General features: G+C 37.5%; 1 protein-coding gene across 3 annotated transcripts in view; it reads right to left on the bottom strand.

Annotated features, from left to right (window-relative positions):
* Window positions 1-13,291, bottom strand: part of Elk (Eag-like K[+] channel) — a 778,027-nt gene that overhangs the window by 124,163 nt on the left and 640,573 nt on the right. For all 3 annotated transcript variants that reach the window (XM_069817143.1, XM_069817142.1, XM_069817144.1), the window contains exon 7: window positions 10,742-10,970. In XM_069817143.1, the coding sequence (XP_069673244.1) occupies window positions 10,742-10,970 (229 nt within the window). The remainder of the gene's footprint in view (window positions 1-10,741; window positions 10,971-13,291) is intronic.

Here is a 13,291-nt window from a genome sequence, read left to right as displayed (position 1 = left end):
CTCGGAGAGAGCAAACCTTGTGCAGGCCTGATTTAGGTCTATAGGTGAATACTGCAGTTATATTTGTGATTTTAGTACATAACATCTAATAATTTACAGACATTTATGACATTCGTAAACAACATTTCACCATGTAAATCGACTATTAGCCTAATAATAGGTACTAATGTACTATTTAGATGGATTTTATAATTTTCCTGCATTTAATACGCATTTAAACAAACCAGTTATACCAGGGCATTTGATAAGTAATGACAACAATGCTGTAAATCAGTACTTCTAGTATAACAGAACAGCGATTCTATCATGAACCTGCAATATTGAAAGCCTCGAAGTAACCATATTTTGTAAATACTGTCACTATTTCTGATTTCTAGTAAGTAATACAGCCATAAAAATTGTTCAGTAGGTACAAGCAAAGGTGTTTCATAAAATTCAAATTTCAAGAGGAAAACGTGCAACTCAATGCTTCAGAACATTACAAGAAGTTTGTGGGAGAGAAGTCCTACTATACCGAACTACTGCAAGACTGGTGGAAGCGAGGCATTTGCTTTCAATCAAGAGTTGACATCCAAAGAGCTTTAGTTCGATCAGTGACAGAGATATCCAGAAATAGGGTGACCAGATTCACATCGATAAAAAAAGAGGACACAAAGCTTCAAAAAGGAAGACATTGTTCGAAAAAGGAGAACAGAAAATATGTACTTAGATTTAGGCTTAGGACTATATTTTATTATAAATTACGTCAATATCTATTTTATTAAAAATATTTACAGTACAGATTTAGGCTTATATCATACTTAAAAGCATGTTAATATCTATTTATTACAAAATAAATATGGTAAAACTTAATAATAATAATTTTACAGTTAGCTACATATGTTTTTTTATTTTAGTAGGTTATTTTACGACGCTTTATCAACAGCTTAGGTTATTTAGCGTCTGAATGAGATGAAGGTGATAATGCCGGTGAAATGAGTCCGGGGTCCAACACCGAAAGTTATCCAGCATTTGCTCATATTGGGTTGAGGGAAAACCTCGAAAAAAACCTCAACCAAGTAGCCTGCCCCGACTGGAAATTGAACCCGGGCCACATGGTTTCGCGGCTAGATGCGCTAACCGTTACTCCACAGGTGTGGACAGCTACATATGAAAGTCAAGGGGACTGTAATTATTAAAGAGGACAGAAAATATATATTTAGATTTAGCAAAGAGAGTTACGATATGATCTTTGGCAAAGAGTATATTCTGTCTATGCTGCTGCTACCTACAGGCAAATTACTTGAAAAAAGACGTCAAATCAGATAATTTCAAAACATCAGGCATACAAATCCACCCAGGCCCCGGACAAAGGCCTAAAAAAGAGGACATGTCCGGACAAAAGAGGACGTCTGGTCACCCTATCCAGAAATGATACTGCAGATGGAGTCTCCCATCTTAAAATGATTTGATAACGTATTGTTGACATGACAGGGGATTACATTGAATTATACAGGGTGTCTCTAAATTAGACCGTCAAAATTAGGGCGCAGATAGATAGCCTTCGTGGAAGCGTATTTTGTTAAAGAACCCATGGTCTGCGACGCTTCGTTTCAGTGCAAGAAGGAATTACAGGTCGGAATAAAATAAGTAGGTATGTGCAAATAACAAGCGATTCTATGTCACATGTTTCTGTGTGTTAATCCACACAAAGAAAAAATACGTACAGAAAAACGAAACGAACGACGCATTACACTGTACTGAACATTGCAACAGAAGGAGTGCAGTACAAGTACTGAACTACGTAGACGAATAACGCGGATAACGAGAGGTCGTACCAATGGAAGTAAACAAACGTGCTGTAATCGATAGCAAATGATACTGGGCTCCGGACGTAAACAAACCGAGTGATAGTAGTTATGACACACCCCTCTTGGACTGAAAAGAGTGATTATCCGTTCCCGCCTTCTTGCAATGAAACGAAGTGTCGCAGCCCATGGGTTCCTTAACAAAATATGCTTCCACGAAGGTTATCTATCTGCTTCCTAATTTTGTCGGTCTAATTTAGAGACGCCCTGTATAATGTCAAAAGTAAACTACATAAATTTAATGTTGCCATTACTTTTCTAATGACCTAGTATTCCATGAGTGATGCTTAAATACAACAGAAATATAAAAACAATTTTTAAGCGAGTATGACAGTTATCTTCGATTATCCGAGAGTACAAAAAATATGACTTAGTGCCTTTTAAAATGACCGATTCATGTATTGTTTTCGGATCCAAATCGCACACTCAGAGGGAGCAAATATCACGCGACTGACGAGGGAGCAAATTGTACACACGTGTCCCAACAGTTAAACTTTCACAGATTCCATTTGCGATGACGTAAACCTGAAGTATATATGTAATACTTTCCTAAATATATTATTATATTACATAACTTTCATCCGGAAACACAGTTCTTTAATTGTAACTTTGAGATTCTTCTCAGAAATGCGTAAGCAATTTCTCTATTCATTTCTTATGAAATGCACTACATCACTTCCACCCTTAAGGGACTTCTTTCATGGCAATATGAAATGAAGTTTTTTAATACCGCGAACTCACATGAACCTGCCCGCCTCTGTACAGCTCTAACATTTTCATCTTCCTTCGTGAACTGCTGCCTCCTGTCTCCAAGGAACTTCTGAAAGTTTCACTGCCTTTTCTTATTTATATTCCACTTTTTTCTGTCGTGATATCAAACCACGCACTGTCGCTCGATGTTCGTCGAGTATTCTTAGAAAGAAGGATGAAGTTCATAGAAACTTGACCGTGCTCCACCTCTTCTTTTCAATAAAGAGCTTGGAGATATTGAAGAACCTGGCTAACCTTCGAAAATATTATGCAAATCTAGTCTTTCAGGTAAGGTTCCCTATAAAGCAGATTTGAATAATTTCAAGGGAAAAATTGTTCCGGGGCCGGGTATCGATCCCGGGACCTCTGGTTGAACGTACCAGCGCTCTGCCAACTGAGCTACCCGGGAACTCCACCCGACACCGTCTCAACTTTTCCCTTTATATCCACACAACTCGCGTGGGCTGACGAAACGCCAGAGACCCACATCGAGTGCACACAATCTCTGTGTGACTTGGAATTGTGGTTTTCTGTTAACGTACACAGTGACGTATATATTATGCAAATCTAGTCTTTCAGGTAAGGCTCCCTGTAAAGCAGATTTGAATAATTTCAAGGGAAAAATTGTTGCGGGGCCACAATTCCAAGTCACACAGAGATTGTGTGCACTCGATGTGGGTCTCTGGCGTTTCGTCAGCCCACGCGAGTTGTGTGGATATAAAGGGAAAAGCTGAGACGGTGTCGGGTGGAGCGCTGGTACGTTCAACCAGAGGTCCCGGGATCGATACCCGGCCCCGGAACAATTTTTCCCTTCGAAAATATGTTTAAATTATGTCCGAAATATTTCAATCAAATTCATTTTGACAAAGAGATCGTAAAGTTTAATACTTATATAACTTAGATATCTTGCATAAATAGCCACATGGTGAAATTAAAAATAATTTTCAGCATTTAAAAATCACTAACCAGATACGACAAGCGACCTTCTCGTGAATTAACATGAAATGAAACTCTCGAATAATTTTCTAGTTATTCGTCATAAATTATGAAGATCAAAATACTGCATCACTTTGAAGGAGTCAGCCCAGTCATCTTCATTACAGACCTTGCTCTCAAACCAGTCTAGTAAAATTCAGTTTGCTGCTTGCTAGTTAGAGATTGACGTCTTCGATTGAGACTGATCAATTACTTTGGTATTTCGAGTTTCACCTTTTTCAATACCCGTAAACATCAATGGAAGAATTTTATTCATCACTCACTCACTCACTCACTCACTCACTCACTCACTCACTCACTCACTCACTCACTCACTCACTCACTCACTCACTCACTCACTCACTAATTTATTCTGGTAGAGTTAAGGCCATGAGGACTTCTTTCCCACATTACCAAAAGTGACATGCGTACAGATGATAATAACTGTAGTAATATTAATAGTAATACTCGAATATTAATGTTGTTACAGAAATAAAATTTGAGGAATTTGCACATCATGAAATAATTTTTTCTTCTCGTTATTATAAGTTTTTCTGTCTCCTCCAGTTTTCTTCTCAACACTAGAATAAACTTTTATTTTATTTAAGCTAAAGTCTATTTTTATTCACGCAATTGTCACTGTTCTATTGAATCTGTCGATGAAAATGGAAAGTTTTCCTTTCATATTCGTTTAGTTCTTTCGATGCTTCGTCTCTAATTTGATTAACAGATTATCATCTGCCCTATTAACTTGTCTATTCCATTCTAGTATTCTGTGTTTTCTGAATTTTTTTTTAGAGCACTACTTTTTTCATATCAAGTTATTTTTACACTGTATTTTCTTGTTTTTCCTACAACAGACCGTAATGTATTCATGTCCGTTATTTTCAATTTGTATTATTTCATTCTGATTCATCACTGAATTCATTTCATATTTTACGAGGGTGATTCAAAAAGCAAGGTAACAAGAGCTGTCACGGCTGACATATTCCCCCTCTTGTTCGAATTTATCGCCCTCCAGAGTCGCAGCAGCAAATCACAGTTTTATCACTCAGCCATTAGATGCCGCTTATGTTGCGCAAGATCCTCATCAATTGTAAGATAGCTGCGCGCACGAAAACCTAGTCAAACGTGGAAGTGCATAGTGTGATCCGGTTTTTGTATCTGAAGGGTACCTCGCCAGCAGAAACTCATCGTCAACTTGTTGAGGGTCTACCGTTGTGGGATAACGGTTAGCATATTTCTGACCATGAAACGAGCTGGCCCGGGTTCAAATCATGGTTGGGATAAGTTACCTGGTTGAGGTTTTTTTTCCGGGGTTCTACCTCAACTCATTAACAGCAAATGCTGGGTAATTTTCGGTGTTAGATTCTGGATTCATTTCACTAGCATGATCACTTTAACTCAAATCAGACGATAGGTAAACATATCGGTTGATAAAACGTCGTAAAATAAACCATATAAAATTCAATAAATGGATTTAATGTTTTTCGCCAATGACTTAACATGTTATACATAAGATATAAAACCTTTATACTACATTAAACCTATTTATTGTATTTCAAAGACTTATTTGAAAAACGTCTTCAAAATGAACTGCAAAAATCATATAAAACTGTTGAGGTATGCGGTGCGAATGTCATGTCACGGAAACGGCGCTTCAGTTGGGAGATACTGAACCGTCCTCCCTACAGTCCCTACCTGGGACCCAGTGATTTTCATCTCTTCGAACGCAAAACTGCACGCATTGTATTCTTCAAAATTAGGAGTATTAAATCCAGACGTTTGAGATGGACAGGGCATGTAGCATCTATGGGCGAATCCAGAAATGCATACTATAGAGTGGAGTTGGAAGGCCGGAGGGAAAAAGACTTTTGGGGAGGCCCAGACGTAGATGGGAGGATAATATTAACATGGATTTGAGGGAGGTGGGTTATGATGGTAGAGATTTGATTAATCTTGCTCAGGATAGGAACTAATGGCGGGCATATGTGAGGGTGACAATGAACCTCCGGCTTCTCTAAAAGATATATGTGAGTAAGTATGATAAAACTTACTATACAGTTGGTAATCGCAAATAATATTGAAATGTCTTCACTTCAAAAATTTAAACAATGTACCCTTAATTAGATTTTATCTCGAAGTATATTTTGCCTGTTTTAACAGTTTTACAAGAACGCCTTTCAGAATAATATATCTCTGCATTGTCCGGTTTAAATTGTCTTTATATAACATGCTGACTGCAAATGACACAACGTGAAAGTAAAGCTATGCAAGTCCATGTTAATTCAAACCATTGTTTCTTCCACAGTTACTTCTTTGGAAAGGAAACAATATGAATCTGGTTATACTCGATCCTGGTGCACATCTGAATTTATTGTCTTCGTAGAGTATGTGCTGCCTCTATGAAGGATTTTCGCAGGAGCCGGGCTATCTTTCGATTTCACAGTATTTCAGCTTGTGGTTTCCGGACTGCGCTCCTGTAGGGGTTGCTGCACTGATAAAACATATCACGGCAGCCGCAATGAATTCTGTGTATAGTCTGGTTCGTAGAATTACTGACTGTAACATGAAATCATGACCCAAATTTGCTTCCATTAGAGGACAATGTTCGCTGTCAAATTCTGGCACGATGAGTATGACAAATCTACTTTAAACATAAACACGTAAATAAAATAAAGTCATTTCAACGTGATTACAAAGTTAGAATTTCGTAGTAACACATTTTCGGGCATGAACAACAATATTTTGAGAGACGTGTATTTTAGAATTAATACAGTGTTATTTTCAGTCGGTTTACGTACATTCACATACTACATTAGTAACAGGACAAATTATCATTGAATTGCTTTTTGATATCTGTAAAATATTTTTTTCCTACTCCTTTGTATTGAGAATGTGAAAAACACGCAGTTTATAAGCTACTGACTGCAACTTCGAGCGACTGTCCTTGAGCTTCATTTTATTGGGCCATTACAAATGCTAATCACACTGAAATTGCAGTGCTTAAAATTGAAAGGAATTTTAGTGGGTATCATAAGAATGCGTGGGATAAAAACATCGGAACAACTGGATAATATACACGGTAGAGCAATGTCGATAGTAGACGTTACTCGCTGGCCACTAGTCACCGAGCCATACCGAGCCGTGTCAGATAAAAGACAATCAAAATGGTGGTAGTAAAATTCACGACTATATTCTTAAATAAATCACTCTATTAGTCAAATGCAAGGTTTATGCAGTACAACGGCGGTGTTTTGAATGCACTAAAAGAAAATACAGATGTAGTAAGATGTTAAAGTAGGTTAGAGGAAAAAGGTGTGTTTCACGGAATATCATTCAAACGACGAAAAGTAAATTTCAGGTTAATGTTCGCCAATGCGTTAAGTACGTAATTATGACCGCGTTGCCGCTTTATTTGTGGCCTAGAGAAAATACCTCGTCTTTTAAGAAAAAATCTTTTAAGGGCCATGAAATTATTCACCGCTTTAATTATATTATTGTTTATCAATATTACGAAACAAAAACTGTCATAAAGGTCATGAACGACTAGAAACATCGTTACCGAAGAGATAAATCCATTCGGCCGTGATGAAACAAAAGAAAATGCGAGAGAGATTTTAGTTCGAGATAAAATTGACACATAATTTTGATGATCAAACTGTTAGTAATTGGAGATAGCTTGTAAGATCTGTATTAATTTTCTATGTACAAATGTCATTCAAACAAATTGGTGGTCCAGGGAAAAACATTGAAATAGATGAGAGTAACAGTGGTGCTATCTCTCAGTAATGTTCAGAACGAAGGAGGTAGAGAGAGAGAAAAAATACAAATTTCTCCTTTTAACAACGCCATAGACCAACGTCATGTTATTATGTTGGCGACATTGTGTATTTAGTTAATTTGGTCGTAACCGTAACGGCATGGTTCAAAACTACCGTGCAAATTCTCCAGTTTAGCGGAACATCTTCTCCTTTCATTTTGCCAGTTAATATTGTCACTTCTATTACGTTTTGCATTAGTTTTTTCACATCAATTCTTGTTCCATTCCAAAATTTTGGTGGGTCAATATTTCACAATAGTACTATTAAGTATTAAATTATGTAGTAGCAATCCTTGTGGTTTCAAAGAATTCAAGAATTCAGTTGGATAAAACACAGTCTGCCCACTATCTACAACTGCACTGAGAAATTCATAATATGGTCCTGGACTGCGTAAAGATACTTACTGCATGAATTATCTAGATTTTGGCCTTCATGATGTATTAACAATGTTATTTAATTTCGTGTTATAATTTCCATGGCCTCGTGAAAGTCGATGTTGAATACATGCATACTAATAAAATAAAGAACAATTGACTGTAGAAGATAGCACATGAATAGTTGATCGTATTAATTATTTTATTTTTTTAAATTAAATTAACGTTCATTTGCACAATTTTAATGTAGCCTATGTTTTTCTCATGGTTATCGGTCAAAACGTGTAGATTTGTATAGAGAGAAAAAAACCACACACACTTTTATATGTTAAAATTAATCATTAAATGCATTTTAGTAACAGTACAGTGACTATATGACTATACAATGGAATCCACCGATCGTATTGAGATATGTTCCTTACAAAAACATTATTTACCGTTACTCTCTAAGGAATATATAAACGGAAAGATGTCCGTTCTTTAATTGTCAGAATCTGAATCTACTCTGGCGCAAAAATACTGTAATATAATATGTTTTATTGATACATTTACGAGAGATAGTGAGCCGCGAAAAAATGAAAATAGTCGTAGCAAAAATTGGAAAAATAGTTGTGAAAAGAGCATTAAAAATTGAGTCCACAAGAGTCAGCTTTCAACGAACGCATAAGTCAACATCCAGTAAACACAGTGTAAGTGTGTTAGCGGCAGCCAGGATTGCCAGATTAGTAAAATTAGAATACCGTGCCTACCTTACAAAATATAGGTTTTTTACTCGCCTTTATTAAAAAAAAGTAGGCTACATTAAATACCTGGAAAAACATATAATAATAGGTGTGTGAGAGGCAAAGAAGAGAATAAATGACGCGCAGCCAGGATTGCCAGATTAGTAAAATTAGAATACCGTGCCTACCTTACAAAATATTGTTTTTTACTCGTCTTTATGAAAAAAAATTGTACATTAAATACCTCGAAAAAAACATGCAATAATATGGTACATTTTCATATTTTCCAAATAAAAAATCAAGAAAACATGCATAATACCATAATTATCACACTATTATTACACTGGAATGATTTTCTGGCTTTAAATATTACATTTCTAACATAAACTTCAAATAAAAATACAACAGGTGTGTTAATTCCTGTGCTTCTCAAAAGTTTTAGCTCCATAATCGGGAGAAAATTAAACACACAATAAATATGGGCAATGTCTGTTATTATGCGGTTGAGAAGCTTTCCTAATATAGTCTGCTCTCATAAAAGCTGAAAGTTAGAATTTATAAAACAGTTCTGTAAGGTTGTGAAACTTGGACTCTCACTTTGAGAGAGGAACAGAGGTTAAGGGTGTTTGAGAATAATATGCTTAGGAAAATATTTGGGACTAGGAGGGATGAAGTTACAAGAAAATGGAGAAAGTTACACAACGCAGAACTGCATGCATTTTATTTTTCACCTGACATAATTAGGAACATTAAATTCAAACGTCTGAGATGGGCAGGGTATGTATCACGTATGGGCGAATCCAGAAATGCATATAGATGTTATTTGGGAGGCCGGAGGAAAAAAGACCTTTGGGGAGGCCGAGACGTAGATGGGAGGATAATATTAAAAAAGGATTTGAGGGAGGTGGGATATGATGGTAGAGACTGGATTAATCTTGCTCAGGATAGGGACCGATGGCGGGCTTATGTGAGGCGGCAATGAACCTCCGGGTTCCATAAAAGCCAAAAGTAAGTAATACATTTATCCTATTTATTTGTATTTTATATTCCTCATTCCCTCTAAACCCCTCAAAATTTACCTCTGATTGGGAGTCGATGGTTTAGACTATATGAGTGTGCCGCTGGATTTTAATTACACCTTTAGTGTGTCAAATGTTGAAAAAGGTTGAAAAAGGCTGCATTAATGCAAGTTGAAACTTTAGAATAGGATAAGGATCTTTTAGTATGATTCGCACAGATGTTTGTTTTTCTCTTAGCTACATTTATGTAGGAAAATTATGTCTAATTCCATAAAGTCTGAGCTCTAGTGATGACACACGCGACAATAAAAGATAAGACGGAGAATTTAATGACCATAAAAATAAGCTCAATAAAAACAGCATGATGATGATTTGTAGCTTTGTAACTTGAGAATACAAGAGAGAGAGATAGAGAGGAATAAGAATTTAACAGTGTGTAACAGGAAGCAATAGAACGGAATGAGGAAGCTCGAGAAAGTAATTTCATACAGCAGCATTATGAGACGCTTGAGAGGATAATCATGAGCTGAGAGCGTATATGTTCGATCTCCACTCTCTCTTCAAGGTCTGCAAGAGATCCCAGCAGAATTGAGGCGCTCATGTCCTAGACTTCCTTCGGTTCTAGTCTAGTTTCTAAAGATGTGCGAATTGTATGTACTCGTAGCCAACTGTGAAATCCATTTCAACGAATAGACGATTCATTTCAACACTTGGAGTGTTCAAAGCGACTGCCTATAGCTAAGGCTAAAGCATGACTGTAAAACTTCGTGGAAATTTAAGTTTTGGGTTCAGATTCCTTCTAGGTATTAATGATCGTCAGTTGTCATTCTGATGTCGTGATTTACTTAAATGGGAATGTCGTATCGACTTTACTTAAAGCGGCGTTTTCACTAGTACAACTACGCAGGTTGAGGCTTCATGAAGACAGAAGCTGTTGAGAATGACTCTTACAGATGCAACTTGCGTGTTGCGCAGAATTTATTTCCAATTGTGCATTTTAAATTGGGGGCTTGCTTTAGGAGATAGTGCTGAAAATGTCGAGTGGACTTTCGTCCGACTCTCCGTACATATTAACGTATAAACATAAAGATAAACATAAACACACACATAATTATAGGATACCGATCACATTAGTTTATACAGTCATCATGGACTTATTCGCTTTTTCGTAATATGTAAAATGGTTCTGGTACAATCCCTCCAAATACATGTTTGCATAGTCTGACTCACCGATGATGAAGAGCGCCTCCACGACCACGTCGCTCACCATGGAAGGCCTGTCCGTGTTGACGAAACTGGCATTGTAAGGAACAACAATCGCCACGTAGAACGTGGCGATGAGTATCAGCCAGTCCCAGCAGCTCTTGAACACCCCGTAGTGTGAGAGGATGAAGCGGGACTTCTTTAGTGCAGCGGTTTTGTATTCTGGCAGAGGAGCCGCGGTCGGCTGCAACAGCGTCTGAAAGCAAAATATTTTGTTCTATAGCTCACATCTCAAAAATAGAATAATAATATGACAATAATGAACGAGGAATTCAAATCTCTAGGCCTATCCTACCTCATTAAGATACGTAATACCATCGCTGAACTTGGAAAAAAATAGTTGCCGTGTCTTATGCCCCAACCTTCGTACTACTACTACTACTGCTACTGCTGCTACCACCACCACCACCACCACCACCACCACCACCACCACCACCACCACCACCACCACCACCACCACCACGCGGAGACTTAGGGTACGTACACGTTGGAGAGACGATAAACGATAAAAGAAGCTGCGATGCTATATCAGAGAGAATTGAACCATGCATTGTCATTGAGGTGTGCATATTGGAGTAACGATAAAAGCGACGAAAAAGGAAAGTTCCATTTTCTTCGCTCTTGTCGTTCATATGATCTCTGATTAAGATAATATTAATCTGTATAAATACCGGTGATTATCAATATATCCGAATATTAATCGATTTATTATTATTTCGGCTTATTAAATTAATTATTGTAGATATTGACAAATTGATCAGTTGTGTATTTATTCGTCCTATGTTATGTGATCACAAGAACCAATCACAACACAACGAATTTATACTATCTTTGGGATTTAATTTTGTACGTATTTAAGTTATATTAACCCTGAACTTGGCAGCTGATACTTTCTATATATCTTCTCTCATTAAGTGGATGCATAGAATATCTTCTACTGATAAATCAAAATGTTCGCTTCCCGCGTCCTCGTTGCTCCGACATGAACACTTGATTCTTTGATAACACCAAAGCGTCGCTAGATCATTTCTCTTACCGTTTATCGTTGCTCCAACGTGTACGTACCCTAAGAGGAAGGCAGAAAATAGGAAAGATTGGAGAATGCTGGATTTGCAGTGTCTTTGAGTAGAAAACTATGAATGAATTAATCCTACCTCTGAAATATTAGGACAAACGTAGTAGTAGTAGTAGTAGTAGTAGTAGTAGTAGTAGTAGTAGTAGTAGTAGAGTAGTAGTAGTAATAGTAGTAGTAGTAGCAGTAGTAGTATTACGAAGGTTGGGGCATAAGACATGGCAACTATTTTTTTCCAAGTTCAGCGATGGTATTACCAGATGTCGAGTATGTCTTATGTTCTATAGAGTCCATAGTAGGCCTATGTGGTCGCATTACTAAATTGCTGTGTGATATATGGTTATTGCACAGAGAGCAATATCAATTCAGTTGTGAATCAACAACCTGGCCGTGCATCCACAGTACGAGTATGTGATCGCCTCATTATGGGGATGGCATCGTGGTACGGTTATCGCGCAGAGAGCAATGTTACGCATAATGCAGTTGTGAGTCGACCGTCGTGCAAAGTGAGCCCGATATTGCGATAATTTTCTGAAGAATCACGCCCGTGATTGGTTCATATCTGAGGCATTCTTTACCGTTACTATAGAAATCAGGATACTGTAATATAAGTGAAACAGTCGAAGAATTTTGCCTAGACCCGTCAATCAAGAACAATCGACACGACAGCTGTATGTTGACCAGGCCAGCTTCAAAAGTTTTCTCCACTCTTCTCTGTTCAATGCCAAATTCCTCCAGTTCTTATTTCCCAGACTCCGTATGTCTCGTCTCACGCTTTCTACCCTTCTAGCCCCGTCTGGCGTTTTGCTGAATACATTTTTAATCATTGCATTCTGAATAGCGCGTAATAGATGTCCAGCCCATTGTTGTTCGAATATTCCAGGGATATCTCTAATGCGTTGACAATCATTGACAATGCGTTATAGGAGTTCTTTAACATTATCAACAGAACTGTAATATTTCAAATATCCCCTCAAAAAATGTAATGCAGATTGAAGTCGGAAGTTCTGGGAGGCCAAGAAATTGGCAAGTCCTGCCCAATAGACCTGTTGTGTATGATGAAGCTTGTGCGTAAGAACACTCGAACGTTCAAATGAAAGTGAGCTGGTGCTCCACCATACACGCATCACACCAGCTGCCTTTCCCAAAGATACACATTATCCAAAAAGTCATGTGGCTCATGTCAGAAAAACGGATGTACGCATGATCATTAAGTCTGCCAAGTAAGAAACAGGTTGCAAATGCATGATATGTATTCAGTTGGTGGCCACAGTGATGACATGGTATCTCGGAAATGTTTGGTTTCCGGACCTTTGTTTATTAGGACTTTTTGCATTATTTGTCTTCCAATCACAACTGTACTTTGTAGCTATACTTATAAAGAAAACCTGTCTAAATCATGTGCTATAACGTCACATTCCTTTTAAAAAAGACTCACAAAGAGA

This window comes from Periplaneta americana, chromosome 17, assembly GCF_040183065.1.
Source record: "Periplaneta americana isolate PAMFEO1 chromosome 17, P.americana_PAMFEO1_priV1, whole genome shotgun sequence".
Lineage (NCBI taxonomy): Eukaryota > Metazoa > Arthropoda > Insecta > Blattodea > Blattidae > Periplaneta > Periplaneta americana.
This window is presented reverse-complemented; position numbering and strand designations above follow the sequence as displayed.